Source organism: Eutrigla gurnardus (genome assembly GCF_963514095.1).
Source record: "Eutrigla gurnardus genome assembly, chromosome: 3".
NCBI classification, from domain to species: Eukaryota; Metazoa; Chordata; class Actinopteri; order Perciformes; family Triglidae; genus Eutrigla; species Eutrigla gurnardus.
In genome coordinates, this window is record NC_139917.1 from 18,555,650 (window position 1) to 18,576,239 (window position 20,590).

The window sequence follows — 20,590 nt, forward strand, 5'->3', positions numbered from 1 at the left end:
AAAAACTGCTGATCTTATTAAGCCACATACATTGTCATTCAGTGACACCGAAAGGAGGCACATCTCACTCCTAATTGTCGGCGTCAGAAAGAAGCTTCACAGATGACCACGCCCTGAGCTGCTGATGTTAACATGTTTGCCCTCCTGTTCCCACTAAACAACCCCACCCACCCCTCCACCCCCTTCTCTCCTCCACACGGGCTACGCCGCCGCAATGTTATACAACGCCCTGCTGCTTCTGTGAACCCTTCTCTTGTCCCACCCCTCACTATGGACCTGAGTCTGCTGCTGAGTTATCACTATTGTGATATCCAGTGTGGGCGAGCCAGGGCAGGAGAGATGACCATCCACAAATGTATCTGAGCTTGGTGAGGAATAACTTGGTCACTTTATGCGGACATATATTACAATTTATGAGGTGTTTTAATTAAGACAGATGTTGAGAAAAAAAATAAGGTATAGAATAGATTTGAAATGAATGAGAAATGCTGCCAGTGAGTAAACATGGCTATGAAAAACGAATAAAATGTTATTCAGGTCTGATTTTTACAGTCTCCCAGAAATAAAAACAGATGCTGCAGTCAGTGGTAACCTCTATGAATATAGAAGAAAGGTGTTTTATTCTGCATAGGCAGAAATACAGTTCTGCAAAACAAAGTTGGATTGACTGAGTGCATGTCAGGATAAAACAGTATGTTTAAAAGCTGTGTGTTCCCCCCACATTATTGCAGCACTCATTGTCTGACATGGAGGTTTTGTATATTAAATGAAAGGGTTGATGGGACATTGTTTTAAAAACATATTAGACTGCGGAGCACAGAAACAAGAGATTTTAATATGGACAGTTTATACAACACAAGCTTTTTTTTTTTTACTGGTTTCAGCTTCCATGTGGATATGTTCTGTGTCACTGTGGGCTCTGAGTATAATTTTTTCATTTCCTGACCTTTTATAGGCAAAACACATGATAAAGCAATAATGAAAATACATTTTATTATAGTTTTTCTTTCACATTTGTCCAACGGGTCACCTGGTTTGGACATTCCAGGCTGTGCAGATGTTGTGTGGGACCAAAGTGCCACCACCTGGTACAAAATGGTACAGTCAGTCAGTCGGTCTGTTTAGTTAGTTACACACGTCGTGTTAAGCAGAAATGGAATTCTTTCACTTTTTAAATGAAAATCATAATTACTGCTCATATTCATACAATTAACATGATCTTAAATATAATGAAAATTACAATAGGTATAATAGTTAAGCGTGGTAAATCTGAGAATAGCTCACTATTGGAGCTAAAAATTAACCTGTTGACGATAAAATTATGGTTTATAATTTTAAATTTAGCCCAATTTTCCAGCAGACCACTTTCCACCGAATTACAGACGCTGGCGTCTAAGGAGGCGGGACTTCTGATTACACGGCATGACGCTGCACGAATAAGCACCAATCAGGTGATCTGATCCGACACCAACAGCGTTTTCCGTTTTAAACCTCGCACATGCGCATTTCATTATTAAAATGGCGGCCGTACAAGGTGGTCTGGGCGACGCGGTCGAAGAGAAAGACATAAAAACGGAACCATCGAACGATGGCTGTGGAAATAATAATGCAACCGACGGAAGACTGCTCTCTACGCCCCCCGGCTCCAGTGCTCCGGTGGGAAGTAACAAACCCGCGGCGGGAGCCCCGGAGGACCAGCAGACGCTGCTGGCAGTCCTGCAGTTCCTCCGAAAGAACAAACTGACCGAGTCCGTGGAAATATTGCGCCGCGAAGCGGGATTACCGGAAGATTCGTTGGATCAGAAGGGGGGAGATCCCTCCGCGGCAGGTTCGGTTGCTGCGGGCGGTGTGGACGGGGGAGGCAGCGACGCGAGCTCTCTACTCAGCCGGGTGACCACCTCATCCTCCGCCGTGACGCCGGCGCCAACTAAAGGTCCGGTGTAGAACTTGGCTCCTGTTGTTTTATTGTGTGAGACGTCGTTGCGTAGTGAACTCAAACGTTTCACTTTAATACAACATCACAAACGAGTCAGGTGTATTCCATCCATTCATACCAACTTAGAGTTTTAGTTTAAACTTTCCGTTTCACATCGGTAGTAGGCTAAAGTTATGTATAGCAGGGATGCTATACTATATTATACTGTTTCTTTAAATGTTTCTGATTATTTACAACATACTATTTATTATGTATACAAAAGCAAGTGGTCTTCAGACACACTCATCATAACAGTGATTCAAGAAAATACTCCACTTTGCAGCTTCAAGTTGTTTCATAAAGCCATGCTATCTTTACCATAATAACAGGAAATCAATTGAATACAATATTGTTTTCATAAGCACATCTCACTGGGATTTCTTCTCCTGTAGCTGCTGGGGAGGATCAGCCAGACGTCAACGTGGTGCTGTCAGCTTACAGCCAGCAGGGAGACCCGAAGCTGTACCCGGTTTACTACAGCGGCCTGAAGAGGTTCATAGAATCGGTTCTGGACTGTCACCGAGCGGAGCTGTCCCAGGTCTTCTATCCGCTGTTTGTGCACATGTATCTGGAGCTGGTGTACAACAATCACGAGATTGAGGCCAAGGCGTTCTTCGACAAGTGAGTTTCCTTCCCACGTTGTACGCCCCTTTCAACTATGAACCTGATATTGTTTTTAGCGGTGTTAAATCCCGCACCTTTTTGTTTCTCGCCATCTCAGGTTCACCGGTGATCAAGAATGTTACTACGAAGACGACTTGCGGGTCTTGTCCAGCCTGTCCAAGAGGGAGCACATGAGGGGCAACGAGACCCTCATGGATTTCCGCACCAGCAAGTTTGTCCTGCGCATCTCCCGCGACTCTTATCAGCTGCTGAAGAGGCACCTGCAAGAGCGTCAGAACAACCAGATCTGGAACATCATACAGGAGCACCTCTACATTGACATCTTTGATGGCATGCCGCGCAGCAAGAGCCAGATTGACGCCATGTCTGGCAGCTTGGCAGGAGAGGGCAAGCGGGAGGCCAATAAAGCTAAGGTTGGACTTATACACCGACACGCACATACGATGTGTTTTCATTGTCTTCTCTCTTTTTTTTCTTCTTAACACTTGTTTTATTATCATTCAATCAGGTTTACTACGGACTGCTGAAGGAACCAGAAATCGAGCTGCCTCTTGATGATGAGGATGAGGAGGCAGAGAATGAGGAGGGGAAACCAAAGAAGAAGAAACCCAAAAAGGACAGCATGGGCAACAAGAGCAAGAAGCAGGATCCCAATGCACCTTCACAGACTAGGTAGAGATTTTTACAGAACATTCCAGTTTATTTCCTGTTGCAGTGTATGTGAATGCCATAAGCTGACAGGAAGTAAAAATGGACCCACGCTGTTGCCTAGTAATGCGGTTCCCTTAGAAAGACATTTATAGCTGGTCCATTCATGGTCTCCATCATCTAATGTTGTACGACCAGAACAGTATGATTAATAAGAACATTTCAGTTGAACATTATTGCATTTAATTCAACCTTTTAATTTGAAGGTAATGACTTATGCACATACAGTATAAGACATTTAATTTGCCAAATGGCCAAGCCTCTACATTTTATTTTTATACATTTATTTTTATGAATTAAAAATGCTGTAATTGTTGTGGACCCACCAGTTTGTGACATTAATTTTTGTTGTTCAGGATACCTCTTCCAGAACTAAAGGATTCAGACAAGCTGGACAAGATCATGTACATGAAGGAGGCCACCAAGAGGATCCGCCTGGGACCAGATAACCTGCCCTCCATCTGCTTCTACTCTTTTCTCAATGCTTACCAGGTAAAAAGTCAGAACCAAGCGAGCGGTAGGGACGGGTCAGTTCATTGCAAACTGCAGGTGAATAATCTCCAATTATTCTCACAGGGTCTGACTGCAGTGGACTTCACAGACGACTCCAGCCTGATCGCAGGAGGCTTCGCCGATTCCACAGTACGAGTGTGGAGCGTCACGCCGAAAAAGCTTCGCAAGGTCAAGTCTGCAGCAGGTACGGCGCGTGACTGTGACCAGCGCAACCCGGCTTGATGTCGGTTTGACTTTCTATAACACAAGTCATTTTTTTTTCTCCTTCTCTCTCCTCTCGTTCTCTCCCAAGACTTGAATCTGATCGACAAAGAGTCAGACGATGTGCTGGAGAGGATCATGGATGAGAAGACGGCCAGTGAGTCAAAGATTCTCTACGGACACAGTGGCCCGGTGTATGGCATCAGCTTCAGCCCAGACAGGTATAATAATAACAATAATATCTGTATTTATATAGCCCTTATGAAAATACACTTACAAAGTGCCTACAGAAAACAGAAAACATAACAAAGCAACACATAATAACACAGCAATAACGTATAAAATGGCAGATCCCATAAACAGAATAAAAACTAGTCAGAAATTAAGAGAAGGCATTGAAATAAAAGTATGTTTTAAGTATGAATTAAAAGAAGCCGCTGACTCAGCCATCGTTCAGGGTGTTCCAGAGTCTCAGGGCTTTCAAAAGCTCTGACCCCCCTTTAGTCTTCAGCCGGTCAAAGTACGAGCAGGGTCGTACAGAGATAAAAGATCTGAGATATACGGAAGAGTCAGACTGTTTAGTGTCTTGTAAGTAATTAAAAGGGCCTTCAATCAATTTCTCGAAGAAGCTCAAACTGAGGTGTTCAAAGCTGCTTACTCTGGTTAAAAGCCTGGCAGCTGAGTTCTGTACTGGCTATAGGCGGTCTACAGTAATCCAGGCACCATGAGATGAAAGCAAGTACTTAACATAGGTTGAATTTTGGCAATGTTTTTGTGTGTTTATGTGCTGCTTGAAGATCAGTTACAGTCAAAGCAAGATACCAAGATTTCTAGCAACAAGCTTAATGTATTCAGAAAGGCACCCAACAGATGGCAGTATTTGATTGTTTGTGATTTCGGACTTGTAGTGGAGAAACCTGTCTAACGTGACTTGACTGACTGAGGTTATTATTTTGCCTTTCAGAAACTACCTGTTGTCAAGTTCTGAAGATGGTACAGTCCGGCTGTGGAGTCTCCAAACATTTACTTGCCTGGTCGGCTACAAAGGCCACAACTACCCAGTGTGGGACACTCAGTTTTCCCCCCATGGGTACTATTTTATCTCCGGGGGACATGACAGAGTTGCCCGGTAAGAAATGGTCCTCCAGTATTGTACTGTAACAGCAGCCCTGTCTACAGATGTTTGTCATTGTTCTATGTTGTGCTTTCTCCAACAGTCTCTGGGCAACAGATCACTACCAGCCTCTGCGGATGTTTTCTGGTCACCTAGCGGATATCACTTGCACCCGCTTCCACCCCAACTCCAATTATGTGGCCACGGGGTCTTCTGATCGCACCATCCGGCTTTGGGATGTCCTGAACGGAAACTGTGTCCGCATCTTCACCGGTCACAAGGTCAGCGTCTCACGGCGGGCAGTGCCCCTGATCTGTGGTATCTCATTCAGCCGTAGGGCCATATCGTGATGACCAAATCTGTTGTCTAAAGTAATGAAATGAACATCAAATGCACGGTCTATACCCATCTGTTTACTGGGAGCAACGCCTCTATAATTTCTCAGAGAATTTTCTCTACACCCACAGTTACAGATGCTTAAGGGCGCACTCGCACTACACCAACTGTACCACGCCCAGGCACGATTGAGCCTGAAGTCCGGATCGTTTGGCCAGTGGGAGCGCTCTGTTCCGTACTTAAGAACGGTACGCTTCCTTGGCCCCGGCACGAAGTGGTGGATTTGAGTATGGTACGATTCATGCACGAGCACATGACGTAGGCTTTAATCGATAGGCTGTCCCTTTGATTATCGCTCGGTGTTCTACTCGGATCTCCCCCGCTATCGAGCCGATTTATGACTGAAAGTACTGTTGATGACTGTGGAGGACACAGCAGGATTCTGGGTTGGGCTCCCACTGGTCAAACAATCCAGACTTTAGGCTCAATCGTGCCTGGGCATGGTACAGTTGGTGTAGTGTGAGTGCCCCCTAAGAGTCATAGGTTTGTATTGCAGCACAGCTAGCAGAGACCACTACTGAGCTAGTATTTGAACTCTTCTTTTCCAGGGTCCTATCCATGCGCTGGCCTTCTCTCCCAATGGGAAGTTCTTGGCTTCGGGAGCCACTGATAGCAGAGTTCTTCTGTGGGACATCGGTCACGGTCTGATGATTGGAGAGCTTAAAGGCCACACAGATGCCATCTACTCTCTCCGGTTCAGCAGAGACGGGGAGATACTTGCCTCCGGTGGGTGACCTACAACATCCTTAAATTTGACATCAGTTGAATATCTCACCAGTATTGTATTTGTTTTAAATTGGATCAAGAGTAAGATGAAGCTATTACACACAATACCCCTGTAGTCTTTATTAATCTGTTGGTTTCATTTGAGTGGAGTATCTTCAATTATGCTTGCAGAGACAATGTTTCATGTTGTTATTCTAGGCTCCATGGACAACACGGTTCGTCTGTGGAACGCTACGAAAGCGTTTGATGATTTAGAGACCGATGACTTCACGGCAGCTACCGGACACATCCATCTACAAGATAACTCCCAGGAGCTTCTGCTGGGCACCTACATGTCGAAATCCACACCCGTTGTTCACCTTCACTTCACCCGTAGGAACCTGCTGCTGGCCGCTGGAGCTTACAACCCATGAGACATTATTGAATTACGAGAAAAATCTATAAGAGGCTTGAACTGAAGCAAACATCTGATCTGCACGCTCCACAACCAACTAAAGAGGTTTGTGGTGCAGTTGGAGTAAAACATAACGGTATTATCAACAAATCACCTCTGGTGAGAATCTAGCTGTGAATTAAGATAAAGAAATAAGGTTAGCAGACTCCTGTTCTGCCCCTCGGTTTTGAGATTCAGGTTAGAAATCCAGCTGATCTATTCCAGATTTCCCTTCACCAAGAAAAGTGCCATTGTTGATTGAGGGCCATTGTTTTTCTATTTTTTTTTTTTTTAAATCACTGCCATGAGTATAGCTTTGTTAAACACATGGCTTACATTTCTGTATCATAGTATTTTATATTGGTGTACACTGTAAATAAAAAAAAACATGTTTTCTACATTTTGGACATAAATGTTCTTTATTTTTAACATAAGGAAACCAAACAGTCATATTTTATTACAAGCATGTCCAGATGCTTTCTCCACTGCCAGGTGTTATAAATGATGGTGAAAATGGACACCTGTAAGAAGACAATATGGGCCTCGAGTTAATTGAATGAAATAATACTTTCCTTGAGTACAAATGATTTGAAAACTAACAGGATGGAGACTTACATGATCACTTTTCTGTGATAGCAGCCTGCTTCTTGGGCTTCAATTTGAAGAAAAGTCCAATGGCTAGTAGACTGGCATATGTGGCCAAAACGCACTGAGAAGAGAGACGGCATGATGAGAATTTCAGAGACATTTTCAAACTGCTTTACAGCTTCACGTTTACCACTGACAATGACATTTTATTTTGTTCAGTTGCACACAACTCACATTCCTCCTTCCCGTCATCGTGTATGCATTGAAGTACTTTGCAAACCCAGTGAACTGGTGCTGGGTTCCGGCGTCGTGTCCTCCCATGATGGATTGTTAATGGTCCTTTAACAAGGAGAATAAAGGTGAATTAATTAATAATAGAACGTATGAGCGAAGTTCCTTAAAAAAATAATGTAAAGAAATCTGGAGGTGAAAGTAATACGATTGGAATCCTTTATGTAATACTGATGAGTTAAATGACTGAAAATGAAATGTCAAAAATGATCATAATTACATTTTTTAAAGTATCTTAAGTCAGTTTTTGGACTGCTGGTCCCACAAAGTCATTTTAAGACGTCACCTTGGGGCCTGGAAAGCTGATGTTTTTAACTATGATATTAATAACCCTAGAAATAATCATCAAATTAAAACGACAATGAAAAGTGTTCGTTTTAGTTAAATCCAGTTAACATCTTAGAATTCATAGTTTTCACACAGCATTAGAATTGAATGTAATGCACTGCGTTGACAACAACTTGACAGAAAGGAGTGTGGGGAAAAACTCAAGCATGTCAAAGTTAGCAAAAATAATGAAAGCAGCATTTTACCAAAACAACTTTGTCGCAATTGTAAGCTAACGTTGGCTAGAGTGAATTTCTAACCTTAGCATGACCACATTTAAACCGAGTCGATATCTCAAGACGCAAAACACAACATGCTTTAACTCCCGTACAACATTTCATCTATTTTTCATTTCAAAACCCCACATTTTATTCATACTGACTTTTGTCGGTTAGTTACTGCATAGCTCAAGAGCTACCAAGCTTGCTATGTTAGCCCGCTAACGTTAGCTAGTTCATTTTTCTGACCGTTAACTAAATAATACACTGTCTCAGAGGCGTTTTAAAGAAAACATGTGTAAGTCACTACTTGCCATTGTCAAAATAAAAATATAAACTGCTAATTGTCACTAAATGCATTGGGACTTACCTTTAAGACTCGACCCCTATGCAAACAGAATGAGACAAGTGTCCTTCAGCAGAGGCCGCAATGCTGTAGATCCCGTCGGAAGTCCCGCCTTCTGTTAGAAAACCTAAAGCGTTTTCGTATTGGTCTAAAAATCGGGTCACTCGCAGATGGGGTCTAACGCGACCGATGATTGGTTCAGGAGGGTGTCCATCACTAGTCCTCGTCTGTGATTGGAGAGACTGGAACGCCCCTAATAGTTTGTGTTTCCGGGTTGTGATCATGGCGTGTTTCTGAACAACATGTGAGTTTTGCTGGAGATTTAACGAATGGGAAGCATTTCATGATAAATACGAAAATAACCGGTTTATATAGGCTTTTTTTGACCGGGTTCGTTTACCGGCAGTATTGTGTCGGCTGGCGAACTTTTCCTTGAGTTTAGCCTGAGTGCTAAAATACGATACAGGTAGCTAATGTTGTCGCGTACCGTTTGCGTTGTAACTTTATGCGCAGCAGTGTTGCAGGTGATCCTTATGGACTTGTTTACTAACCTCCCGGTCAACATTGTTAGATGTATACGTGACTAATCAAACAAAGTCTGGTTATAGAGCCACGCTGTTATTTGTGGCCCAATCATTCTGCATAAGTAACACTTTACATCGTTCATAGTAACTGACTCTCATTTACATGAGAGGCACAAGCTGGTTCTTATTGTGCTTTCCTGCACAATACATCACATCACGTCGTGTATCATCAGCTCGGGTTATAGGTTATAAAATTATATTTTCATTGTGTGTCTTCAATTTCTTCAGAGGTCCTAAAAAGCATCAAACATGGCATCAGTAGAGGAAGACTTCCCCCGAGGAGGGACGGCAAAGAAGCCCACTGAGAGTAAAATAGTCGTGCAGCGGACGGAAGTGGACAACTTATTCCAGGTGGAGTTCCTGTCTTTTCCATTTTGTCTGTCAATACTACTGTAATAATAATAATCCTTGACTCTGTCTGTGCATATTACTGAAGTTTGGGGCAAATAATTAATAGAACTGTGTCTAAGTGTAAAGCACTAACCCCAGAAGGGCAATGCATTCTTTCACATCAGCTGTTCTGCCATCATAGCGCTTTCCTGTAATTGTGTTCTGTGTGCTTAGCCTTGCTTTATGATATCTCAGCAAAATCTCCTCCGTGGTAAAAATGATAGATTGCTTTTTCTCTCACAGTCCAATGAAAAAGCGGAAACCAAGAAAAGAAAAGGGGCTTCCAAAGATGACGGCAAGAAGCTCAAGAAGCCAAAGACGGGCAAAGAAGATGGTCTGACGCTGAATGCAGCAGCCAAGTGTGTGGAAATCCTACACATCAAGGTAATACATTTGTCGAGAATAAACGTGTCTTCATAGTTTGTTAAATGTCTTAAGTAGGTTAATTTCCCAGTAAAAGCAGCGTATTCAGCACAGTATCTGACTGTGATGTTGTGTGCGTTTTTTTTCTGCGTTTCCCAGAATGTGAAGGAGGGAATCCTGATGCTGGGCTGTGTGAAGGAGGTCACGGACTTTGAGGTGATGGTCAGCCTGCCCTGTGGCCTGCAAGGCTTCCTCAGCATTATGAACATCTGTGATTCCTACACCAAGCTGCTCAGCGAGCAACTGGATTCCGCTGATACAGAGGTAGGCCTGCGGAGTGATTGAAATATAGTGGGCAATATCATCAGTGATATACAGTGCTCAAGCCCCCTCTTTCTTTCTTCTTATGAAAAATCTTAATTTATGTCAATTTAAATGTTTTTTTGTGAGCTGTCTTTTTGGTTTTGTTGGATCTGTCTAGAATCAGATAGTAACCTACATTAGACAAAGGTTTATTCATTGGTTTACTCAGATCCCATGTTTTTCTTACTTCATAGGAAATCTCCTCTCTGCCGCGCCTCTTCCACCCCGGCATGGTGTTCAGGTGTGTGGTTGCAAAGATGGATGTAACCAAAGGAGGCTCTCTTAGCATCCAGCTGTCAATCAATCCAAAGCTCGTCAACAAGGCTCTCACCACAAGCTCTCTCAAAGCTGGCATGGTGAGTCATTTGTGATCTTCAGTTAAATATTTGCTTAAAATATTGCTTTAAATCCCACAATTAATTGTCATGTTATTTTGTGACCACGAAGGCCTTGAGTGGATGTGTGGACAGTGTGGAGGATCATGGCTACATAGTTGACATTGGCATCAATGGAACTAAAGCCTTCCTGCCCAAGAACGCCGTAAAAGACAAACACAACAACCCAGAAGGTATGGCAACGTTTTTTTGGATGGTCTGTTATTTACTGAGGGAATAATCTCAATCGGCTGCATCGGCTTCACAGTCATGTGCATTTATTTTGTGTCCAGAGTTGCAAGTGGGTCAGTATGTGAGTTCCCAAGTGGAGGAAGTAAAGAATGATGGGCGTGTGGTCCGCCTGGCTGTCAGCACCCTGACCGTCGCCCAGGCCTGTGCTAAACCGGAGCACGGCTGGAACCTCGCCAACCTGCTGCCTGGGCTTCTGGTCAAAGCTACGATCAAAAAGGTAAAGACGCGTGTTTCATTTCGCTAATGAGTACATTGTCTCTCCAAGGATGAGAGGAAAATTCAGTGACTTTAATTGTAGCTATGTTTCATTTGAATAAAGTCTCCGTTTTGTTTTTGCAGGTGACCAAACATGGTCTGATCCTGGACTTCCTGTCCTCTTTTACTGGCCAGGTGGATTTTCTCCACATGGAGCCCGAACAGACATCCAGTTACACTGAGGGAGCCGAGGTAAAACTGCACGGCACTCGAGCCTTCTGATCCGCTCAGTCATTTATATTTTGGATTGAAATGAAACTGATTTAAAATGAGCTAATTGTTCCAGTTGATGCTTTTCTTGGGAGACTCACCCCGTTTTGCGCTAATCCTCCCAGGTGCGAGCCCGTGTGCTGTACGTGGAGCCGTCCACCCGCCTGGTGGGCCTGAGCCTGCGCATCTACCTGGTTCAGCCCGGCGCCACAGTTGACCCCTGTCCTGCTGGAGGTGACCGCATTGGTGAGGTGGTGAAGGACTGCAAGATGACCAGTATGCACCACAAGTCTGGAGCCGTGTTGGAATTGCCCGACAAAACGTTGGTCTTTGCACATGTGAGTCGTAATTCCACTTGAAGTATTTAAGCCTCCCTTTGACTATCGGAATAAATAACAGAAGAATAAAGGCTAAATATTCTACCGACTCGGCGTTGGTGGTAACCTGAATGTATCTTTCTTGACAGAGGAACCACCTGAAGGAGCCTAGTGAGAAGGCGAATGAAAACCGAGTGCTGGCCCTGACTGAGCACACCTGCAGGATCCTGGACTTCAGCGCTATGGACCAAATTCATTTTGTCAGTCTCCGAAAGTACGTGGCGCTTCGATAATGTGTATCGCAGCAATGAACTACACTATTCTAAAGTGATGTACTGACCAACCTTTATCTGATTTCAGGAGTGTGATCGACAAGCGTTTTTATAGATATCATGATATTGCAGCCGGTCAGGTTGTGGAGGTAAGAATAAAACATCAACATTAAGAATCGCTTAAAGCAACAAAAGGCATAACTTCAAAAGAAGAAACGGCTGAAATCAGCCCGTCTCACCGTGTCTTCCTTCTCTGTGTCTCCCTCCCAGGGGACAGTGTCGGCCCTGCTGAAACACGGCATGGTGGTGCGTCTGTCGGACCACATTAAAGGCCTGGTGCCCCGGACACACCTGTCTGATATCCTCCTTAAGAACCCAGAGAAGAAGTACACGGAGGGCATGAAGATCAAATGTCGGGTCAGTGCAGTTTGTTTTAAAGCCAGTGAGAAGACCACAAGAATACATTCTGTAACATGCAGTTTTCATGCTTTTGTGTGATCATGTCCCTCCAGGTGCTCTCGGTAGATGCAGACAATAAGAGGCTCTACCTGACCAGAAAGAAGGCTCTGGTCGACAGCACTCTGCCATTGTTCCTCAGCTATTCCGATGCTCGCCCCGGCCGCGTGTCCCACGGTTTCATCGTCTGCATCAAAGACTTCGGCTGCATCGTTCGTTTCTACAACAGCATCAAGGGCCTGGTGCCGCTCAGGGAGCTCAGCTCCCAGCCCATCGTCAACCCCGAGGAGATCTTCTATGTGGGGCAGGTGTGTCCAACAGCATCGACACAGAGGCTCACGTCTGTTTTTTAATTGTCTGCCGTTTGGGAACCATTATTAACTATGTTTTGAGTGTATATTATTCAGTGTCTGATATGTTTCCCATGAATTATCCAGGTATTAAAGACTAAAGTTCTTCAGTGTGACCCTGAGAAGGCGAAGATGGTGCTGTCATTTAAGGCGGCGGTGGAGGGAGACTCCGAGGAAGTTACCAAGCCCCAGTTTGACTGTGAGGTGGGGAAGGTGAGTTCAGGACTTTGTGTCTCTTTTTATTATTTTCATCTCAATTAATCAAATGTTTGACCTCAACGCGTGTATTTATGTGTGATGTAGAGACTGGAGGCCAAGGTGCTGAAAAAGTCACTTACTGGTCTGGAGGTGGCCATCCTCCCCGAGGAGATCCGTGCCGTGCTACCCACAATGCACCTTTCTGATCACATCTCTAATGGCCCTCTGCTGTGGGAGAGCCTGCAGGAGGGAGACAACATCTCAAACCTCATCTGCTCCAGCAAGAACAAACAGCATTTTGTATCCCTTTTCTTAATAGTCTGTAGACTTTGTTTGATTCTTTATAATAACTGAAAATTTAACAGCAACTCTGAAATATGTTGATGCTTATTGCGTAATTATGAAAGGCAGGAAAGCTGTTTCCCTTTTCCTTAGCTGCTCCTCTGTTAAAGACCCTCACCAAGAAACCAACAGTGAGATGGTCACTGGAAGAAGGAGTGGTTGCCAAGGACTTTTCTGAGGTCACGGTTGGAATGCAGCTGATTGGCTGGATCAAGAACATCATGTCTTATGGCGTCTTTGTAGAGTTTGCATACGGCCTCGTTGGTCTTGCACCCAAGTCGGTGAGCAAAGGGCTTTGTCTTCTAACTCCTATCTTCCTTATCTCTACCTCCTAAGCCATTTATCTGTTTTCAATATAAAAAACGCTCCCTCTGCTTTGCTTTTTTTAAGGCGATGTCGGACAAGTTCGTGAGAGATACGGCAGCTACCTTCCAGCTGGGTCAGACGGTGTTGGCTAAAGTCACCAACCTGGACGTGGAGAAACAGCGTTTCCTGGTCACGCTGAAGATGTCGGAGGCCATATCTCCAGAGGGCGACGCTCAGACCAGACTCATTAACGGGCTGCAGGAGAGAAGAGCTGTGACCGAAATGTTAACGACCAGAGGTACGATTGCGTTGGTCTTTAATTCTTAATGTGATGCATGTCTTCAGTGTCTCACCGTCTCCGTCTTAACTCTCAGACAACAGTGATCTTCGCCAGCAGCTGGCTGCTCTCTCGGTGGGTCAGAAGATGAAGCTGACCGTGGATACCGCGCAGGACGGCGGTGCCACCTTTAAGTCTGACAGTTTGACCGGTGCTACCATACTGGCCACCAAGCACCATGTCATGGGTGTGTATTTCACTGGAAACATGTTTTTGAAATCTGGTAGAAAGATGTTTCACACCTTTCTGCTAATAGTCTTTGCCATCACAGATATGCCTTCCATTGTCTTTACATGACATTGTAGTTCATGGTCTGTGTCTTAAAGGAGACACATCAGTACTTTCATTAAGTAGGAGGGGTTTGCAAGAACAGAACGGTGAGAATTGATGCAGCTCTCTAGCATGGGTCAAACTCCAAAAACAGTGGAACCTACATTTCCCATGGATCTCCGTGTGTAAAATCAGGAGTGGCCCTTTAACCCTTTAGTCGTTGCATCATTACCTTTAGCATATTATTGACTTGGAAGTTGCTTTGGATAAAAGCATCTACTAAATGCCCTAAATGTATTGAGTTGCACGTTTTTGCAAAATCACATGAGGTAAGTTTTACATCTGTTTCCAGGTGTCAACCTGACCCCAGGACAGAAAGCTACTGCGGTCCTCCTCCATGTTGACATACTGTCCACATGTGTCCACGTGTCCATCCTCTCCAAGCTGGTGGCGAAGAAGAAATCTGTGAGTCTTACTTCTCTTCATGCCTTATTGGTGGTTCAATGACAATGTGTTGACTTTTTAAATTATGTGGAAAGTTTGAGTAAACAGTGCTTTCTTAATCTGGAGCAGCAGCGGCACATGTAGATAATAGACGTATATATTAAAATATGTATGTATGATTTCATGTTGTTACTGACCATTTCTATGTGTTTGCATCTGTATTCTTACAGTTAGTTGAAGGCTCAAAGTACACAGCGATGGTGCAGCACGTCGACAAAGACTTTGCCGTCCTCTCACTGGATGACACGGCACAGCTGACCGTGATCCAAACCAGCAGCCACCTGAATGAGATTTTCCTGTCCGAGTCGGAGAAGCTCAAGGCGGGGATGTGTTTGGCCGTCGAGGTCATTGAAGCCAGCTGCCAGGAACTGCAGGGGCTCCCCCTGGTGTCGTGGGCGCGCACTGCACCAAAAGGACTGCGCACCGTCTCGGAGAACCAGACGAGCAGTAAGGGCCACCGCTTCGGGGAAATCGTGCGGGGTAAAGTGCGGGCGGTGAAGCCCACAACCATTCAGGTCACGCTAGAGGACGGAAGCACGGGCAGCGTGCACGTGTCTGAGGTGATGGAGCTCGCAGAAGTGCGTCAGGGATCCTTCCCCACGTCCTCGGTTAAAGTGGGCAGTGATGTCACCGCCAGGGTCATCGGTGGACGAGAAGCTTCTAGTCACAGGTAAAGATTGCTGGAGGGTTTTACATGTTGGAAGACTTATTTCTTATTGTAAGTTCCTGTGATGTGATGTATTATTTGTTAAATTGTATTGAACTTTGAATCTCACCTGTGTTATTTCAGATTCTTGCCCTTCTCCCATCCCAAATTTACATACCCCATTCCTGAGCTCACACTTATACCCAGGTAACTGTATGATTAAATTAATCTATAATAGGAACCTGTGGCAGTTCAAATGTTCTTATTTCTGTCAGAATGTGTTTTTTCTTAATCTGTTCTCAGTGTGGTTTGTCAGTTTTTCATCCGTTTCTGTTTCTTTTTCTCTCTGCAGCAAACTGGATGAGCAGAAAAGTTTAAAAGCAGTTGTAGCAAAAGAAAAACTAAAGAGCTACGAGGTCGGGCAAGAAATCACATGCTTTGTATCAAAGGTACGTTCAGGAAATCATAGTGGATTGCTTTATTTCTTCCTCACTGTTTCCACCAAATGTACTTTTTATTTTATCATAAATTTACAAATCGAAAAATAACTTTAAAGGAGCAAAACTGCTGTAGAGGTTTTCAGTGTGTCCATGCTTCCGTCTCCAGTTTCATCCAGAAAGGAAGGCTTTGGAGGTCACCACTGATCCCTGTGTTACTGGGACAGTTGAACTGCTGGCAGCAATCACTGATACAAAAGTAAGTAGAACGTTTTTCATGTTTATTGGAAGAGCACATGTCGGATAATATTTAACAGACTGTTATAGCTTAAGAGAAACTCCTTTATAAACAGCTGTATTGACATTCTGCTTATTTTCAGGGTGCCAACCACCCAGAAAAACTGTACAAGCTGGGCCAAGCAGTTCATGCCAAAGTGGTAGAAGTGAATTCCAAACCTCACCGCTTCATGTTGTCACTCACAGGTAGGAGAGCTCAGACTCACGTTTCATATGCGTGTTGTACTTATGTGATCTAAAGTTATTTATCAAGTGAATTTGATTGGTTTCTTCTGTTTTCAGGTGTCCATAAGCTGGAGCAAGGCAGCCTTACTTTGGGGATGGTGACGAATATTCAGCCACAAGTCGGCCTCCTGGTCAAACTTCCCTTTGGCAACATGGGGACTGTTGCTGTCACTGACCTGGCCGATGCCTACAGGCAGAACCCCCTGGACGGGTACAGCAAGGATCAGCTTCTGAGGTCAGTAGATGCAGCAGTGACCATTGGCTGACCTTTGGCTGAAAAGCCTAATATGTGCTGCACATTGCCCGAGATGATATTATGCGATCATTTTGTGGTAATTTGTCAATAAAAAACTGTGGTTAACTTTTTTCTTTCTTTCTGTGAAACCTTAAAGAAAACAAAAGTTACTTAAACAGGTCAAACAAAATGAACCGTTCATCATTAGCGCTTTTATTGTCCTGAATGCATTCTGGGCAACTGCTGGCACACTATCGACTATCAGCAGCTACAATTTTAAACTTTAAACCCCGTTCTGATTCTCTTGAAGTGTAGAGTTGATTTTTTTTGCCTCTTCTTTTGCTTCAGGTGTTTCCTTCTCGGGGAGGAAAAGGGAAAGTGGCAGTTGTCTCTACGTCCATCAAGGTATGAGCCACACATTTACTCTGTTACATGTCCTCAAGTAACCTTTTCCACTAAATTGTATTTGTCAGAGTCTTTTTAATGCAGCATACTTCTTAGTCTTGAGTAGATTATTAGAGAAAAAAACAAATTTTCCTTCTACTTGAGTACTTTTTGTTTTTGCAAAGTTACAGCACATGTTTTGGCTATTCTACTCTACCCGCCACTGCACTTGTCTATTACTTGTGGTTGACTGTGACTCCGCTCTTTCAGAATGAACCCACAGCCGGCCAAGCCAGCAAAGGACTCAGAAGTTATGTCTATAGACGAACTGAAGGCGGGCCAGATCATCAGAGGTTACGTCAAGTGTGTGGGAGAGCAGGGGGTCTTCATCAGGTAAATGGAAATTCGTCCAGTACATTCATTTTAAAGTCCATAGAAACGTACAGAATCTTAAAGGCACAGTGCTCCTTCTTTCTGTTGCTCCACGGTAGGTATTTCATTATCATCCTTATTTCATGTTTGCTTTTCAGGTTGTCGAGGAGCATCACAGGAAGAGCCCAACTTCAGCAGTCCACCAAGTACTTTGTCCGCAGCCACAAGGTCCTGGCTGAGCATTTGACTTCCAACACCCTACTCACGACCAAGATTCACAGGTACGAAGGTCATAGAGTGTTTGAAAAGGAAAGAAAGGAATAAGTCATGCCAGAAATCAGAAATGTATTTGGTCACACTGGAAGAATCGCATGCCCTAATACTGATGGTGTGTCTTTCCATAACTTGCCTTGTGCAGCTTTAGGTGACATTCATAGAATCAATGCTGTCATCGTGCCATTTTCAGTCTCGTCAGTCAGCTCTTTCTATTCTTGTCCTCAGTATTGACAAAGAGGAGGAGTTGGTCCACCTCTCTCTGCTCCCAGTGGACACCGGGAAGCCAGACGTCCTTCCAGAGTCTCTCGCCCTGCCGCTGCGTCTGACCGGAGAGGAGAAGGCGGAGCATGACTCTAAGAAGAAGAAGAAACGCACGGCGTCTGAGAGCGAGGTAACAAATGGCCTCCGTCTCCTCTCATGTCAACCTTGTCTTTCTTACTCCCTGCTTTTTGCATTGAATAGTAGACACACCATAGATGACTCACTACTCGGCCTTTTCAAGTGTGCTGGGGTCCTGCTTCCACATAGATCTTCATCTTCAGTTATCACTCATTTATTATTGACCGTAATACTTGATCTTAGCCTCAAGTTAAAACTCGGAGTCGAGGTTCATGTGTGGTTTAATTTGGCAGAAACAAGCAGAGTCTCAGGTCCCGAAGAAGAAGAAGAAAACAAAGAAAGCAAAGAGCGATGACAATGACAGCGGAGTGGAGGTGTACTTCAGAGAAGACGAGGATAAGGAAGAACAAGAAGAACTTAAATTGGATTCTGGGAAAGTAAGCCACTGCTGCTCAGTTTTGTCTTTTTCTATGTTCGTACAAAACTCCATAGATTTGGTAGGGTAATGTTTAAATAAATGTCCTCCTCGTCTCACTCAGCAGGCGATGCCCAGCTCAGTGGGTCCATCCAGACTGCAGGTGGCATCAGGTTTCTCCTGGGATGTGGGACTGAGCTCCCTGAAGCCTGCCTCTGCAGCGCAGGAGGGCGACTTCAGTGATGGAGAGGACCAAGATGGAAGCAGCAAGGTGAGCTCACCATAAATATGTATACATGAGTAATCATTAACATTAAAAGAATACAACTTTGTCATTTTTTTTGTATGCAGCCTAAACATTACTTCTAGAAGTCTATGCAGTTTGGGACTTCCTCCTGTTTCCTCCTCTGTATCTTTGCATCTTCCACCATCAAACTCATTTTCCTTCCTGTCTTTCGCCCTGGGGTGCACCGCTCACCTCTACCAGCCCCAGAAGAAGTCTCGCCATGAGCTTGAGCAAGAGAAAAAGGCAGCAGAGAAGGCCCTGGTACAGCGGGAGATTGAGCTGATGGATCCGAGCCTACGGCCCCACGATGCCGCCGCCTTCGAGCGCTTGCTCCTCGCTTCACCCAACAGCTCACTGCTCTGGCTCCAGTACATGGCTCACCATCTACAGGCCACCCAGATTGAGCAGGCCCGTGCTGTGGCCGAGCGGGCCTTAAAAACCATCTCCTTCAGGTGACAATACATATTTTGTAGCCGTTGAACCTTGATAAAAATAATAAATAAATTGGTGGACTGCTCACTCAATGTAATTTTGTGGTTAATTATTAATAGCAGTAATAGTATTTGTTGGGGTGAGGAAGTGTGTTCACCTTTTTGTTACAAACGCTGCGTTGAGATTACTCATTTTTGTGCAAAACCTGCGTCTGTCCAGGGAGGAGCAGGAGAAGCTGAACGTGTGGGTGGCCCTACTGAACCTGGAGAACATGTACGGCACAGAGGAGAGCCTGAAGAAAGTGTTTGAGCGGGCGCTGCAGTTCTGCGAGCCCACGCCTGTGTACCAGCAGCTGGCTGACATCTACGCAAAGTCCGACAAGACCAAGGTGCGATCTACGGAGCGCAGTCGCTGAGACTGATGCTAAGATACTGTTATTTAGAGCAACTAACGTCTGTGTGTGTGTCTCTCTCTTCCTGTGTTTGATCTGCTCGTTGTCCAGGAGGCAGAGGGCCTGTATAAGACTATGGTGAAGCGTTTCCGTCAGAATAAGGCGGTGTGGCTGAGCTACGGGACCTTCCTGCTCCAGCAGGGGCAGAGTGACGCTGCCAGCGCTCTCCTGCAGAGGGCACTGAAGAGTCTGCCTTCCAAAGAAAGTATGATGGCCCACCCAAATACTGAAGTTGTGATGTCATAAAAAAAGTTTATATTGTTGGCTGTGCATCTATCCTCTCTGACTGAAACCAGCGTGTCTGACTGTGCTTTTTATGCTTCCTCCAAGGTGTGGATTTGATCGCCAAGTTTGCTCAGCTGGAGTTCCGTTACGGTGATTCGGAGAAAGGTCGCACCATGTTTGACAAAGTCCTGACGAGCTACCCGAAACGTACAGACCTCTGGTCCGTCTTCATTGACCTCATGGTCAAGCATGGATCACAGAAGGAAGTCAGGTGAGCAAAGGCCCTTTCGTTGCTTTCTGACTGTCACATTTAAGACATCTTTTTTTTAATTCCTCGTAGCTTTCCCTTTCATATATATTTATATATATAAAATATGCAATCCAGTGTAAACTAAACAGTGTCGGGAAATCTCATGTTAGTGAGCTGGTTAAGTGTATAAAGACTAGTTATGGAAAAAAAGGAAATAGTGGTTTATGGTGTTTTTCAACGACCTGTCTCCTGCAGGGCGCTCTTCGATCGGGTGATCCACCTGAGTGTTTCAGTGAAAAAGATCAAGTTCTTCTTCAAGCGCTACTTGGAGTATGAGAAGAAGCACGGCACCCCTCAGAGCATCCAGGCAGTCAAAGAGAAGGCCATGGAGTTTGTGGAAGCCAAAGGCACCGAGGCTGCCAACTAATGACCAAGCAATAATACTCACATTGTGTATGTGTGGACTGAACCTGGTCTGAGCCTCACACTCGTACAGGCTCCGCCTCATAAATATCAACTTCTTAGCTGGTAATTTTTTATTTTTGTGGACTGAGGACTACTGAGCCTGAAAGTCAAACCTTTATCAAGAGGGTTGTAACAATCCATAAATGTTTTTAAAAAAATGTATGTTTCATTTTTGCCTATTTTTGCATGAGAACAGGCTATGCAGAAATATAATTTATGTAATATTTACTCTTATTTTTATTCCTTCACACA

At 44.4% G+C, this 20,590-nt stretch overlaps 3 protein-coding genes across 6 annotated transcripts; 2 read left to right on the forward strand and 1 right to left on the reverse strand.

The window, feature by feature from the left end:
• The first annotated feature begins 1,496 nt into the window (after positions 1–1,496).
• Positions 1,497–6,967, forward strand: taf5 (TAF5 RNA polymerase II, TATA box binding protein (TBP)-associated factor). The gene is made up of 11 exons (XM_084003954.1): positions 1,497–1,933; positions 2,368–2,596; positions 2,697–3,012; positions 3,108–3,271; positions 3,664–3,799; positions 3,884–4,004; positions 4,113–4,242; positions 4,986–5,150; positions 5,239–5,416; positions 6,080–6,257; positions 6,456–6,967. The coding sequence occupies exons 1-11, from the start codon at positions 1,519–1,521 to the stop codon at positions 6,668–6,670; spliced, it is 2,247 nt and encodes a 748-aa protein (XP_083860080.1). The 5' UTR covers positions 1,497–1,518; the 3' UTR covers positions 6,671–6,967.
• A 114-nt stretch (positions 6,968–7,081) lies between these two features.
• atp5md (ATP synthase membrane subunit k) lies at positions 7,082–8,587 on the reverse strand. 2 transcript variants are annotated; one of them, XM_084004174.1, is made up of 4 exons: positions 8,485–8,587; positions 7,513–7,617; positions 7,306–7,399; positions 7,082–7,211 (listed from the first exon to the last, which is right to left on the reverse strand). In XM_084004174.1, exons 2-3 carry the CDS (start codon positions 7,597–7,599, stop codon positions 7,310–7,312), a joined length of 177 nt encoding a protein of 58 aa, XP_083860300.1. In that variant the 5' UTR covers positions 7,600–7,617; positions 8,485–8,587; the 3' UTR covers positions 7,082–7,211; positions 7,306–7,309. The 2 variants fall into 2 exon arrangements, with proteins under 2 accessions (XP_083860300.1, XP_083860301.1); XM_084004175.1 differs by having other exon boundaries at positions 7,082–7,232.
• A 156-nt stretch (positions 8,588–8,743) lies between these two features.
• Positions 8,744–20,540, forward strand: pdcd11 (programmed cell death 11). 3 transcript variants are annotated; one of them, XM_084003826.1, is made up of 36 exons: positions 8,744–8,764; positions 9,273–9,395; positions 9,678–9,818; positions 9,957–10,121; positions 10,355–10,516; positions 10,608–10,728; positions 10,828–11,003; positions 11,126–11,233; positions 11,377–11,589; positions 11,718–11,842; positions 11,929–11,989; positions 12,111–12,257; positions 12,353–12,604; positions 12,734–12,859; positions 12,950–13,144; positions 13,297–13,467; positions 13,577–13,790; positions 13,867–14,016; positions 14,452–14,564; positions 14,774–15,273; positions 15,394–15,456; positions 15,602–15,698; positions 15,856–15,945; positions 16,067–16,169; positions 16,266–16,443; positions 16,792–16,848; positions 17,098–17,220; positions 17,358–17,480; positions 17,701–17,866; positions 18,108–18,251; positions 18,354–18,500; positions 18,717–18,967; positions 19,167–19,335; positions 19,450–19,603; positions 19,729–19,894; positions 20,129–20,540. In XM_084003826.1, the coding sequence occupies exons 2-36, from the start codon at positions 9,294–9,296 to the stop codon at positions 20,298–20,300; spliced, it is 5,445 nt and encodes a 1,814-aa protein (XP_083859952.1). In that variant the 5' UTR covers positions 8,744–8,764; positions 9,273–9,293; the 3' UTR covers positions 20,301–20,540. The 3 variants fall into 3 exon arrangements, with proteins under 3 accessions (XP_083859952.1, XP_083859954.1, XP_083859953.1); XM_084003828.1 differs by having other exon boundaries at positions 18,357–18,500; XM_084003827.1 differs by lacking the exon at positions 8,744–8,764 and adding an exon at positions 8,908–8,926.
• The last annotated feature ends 50 nt before the right edge of the window (positions 20,541–20,590 follow it).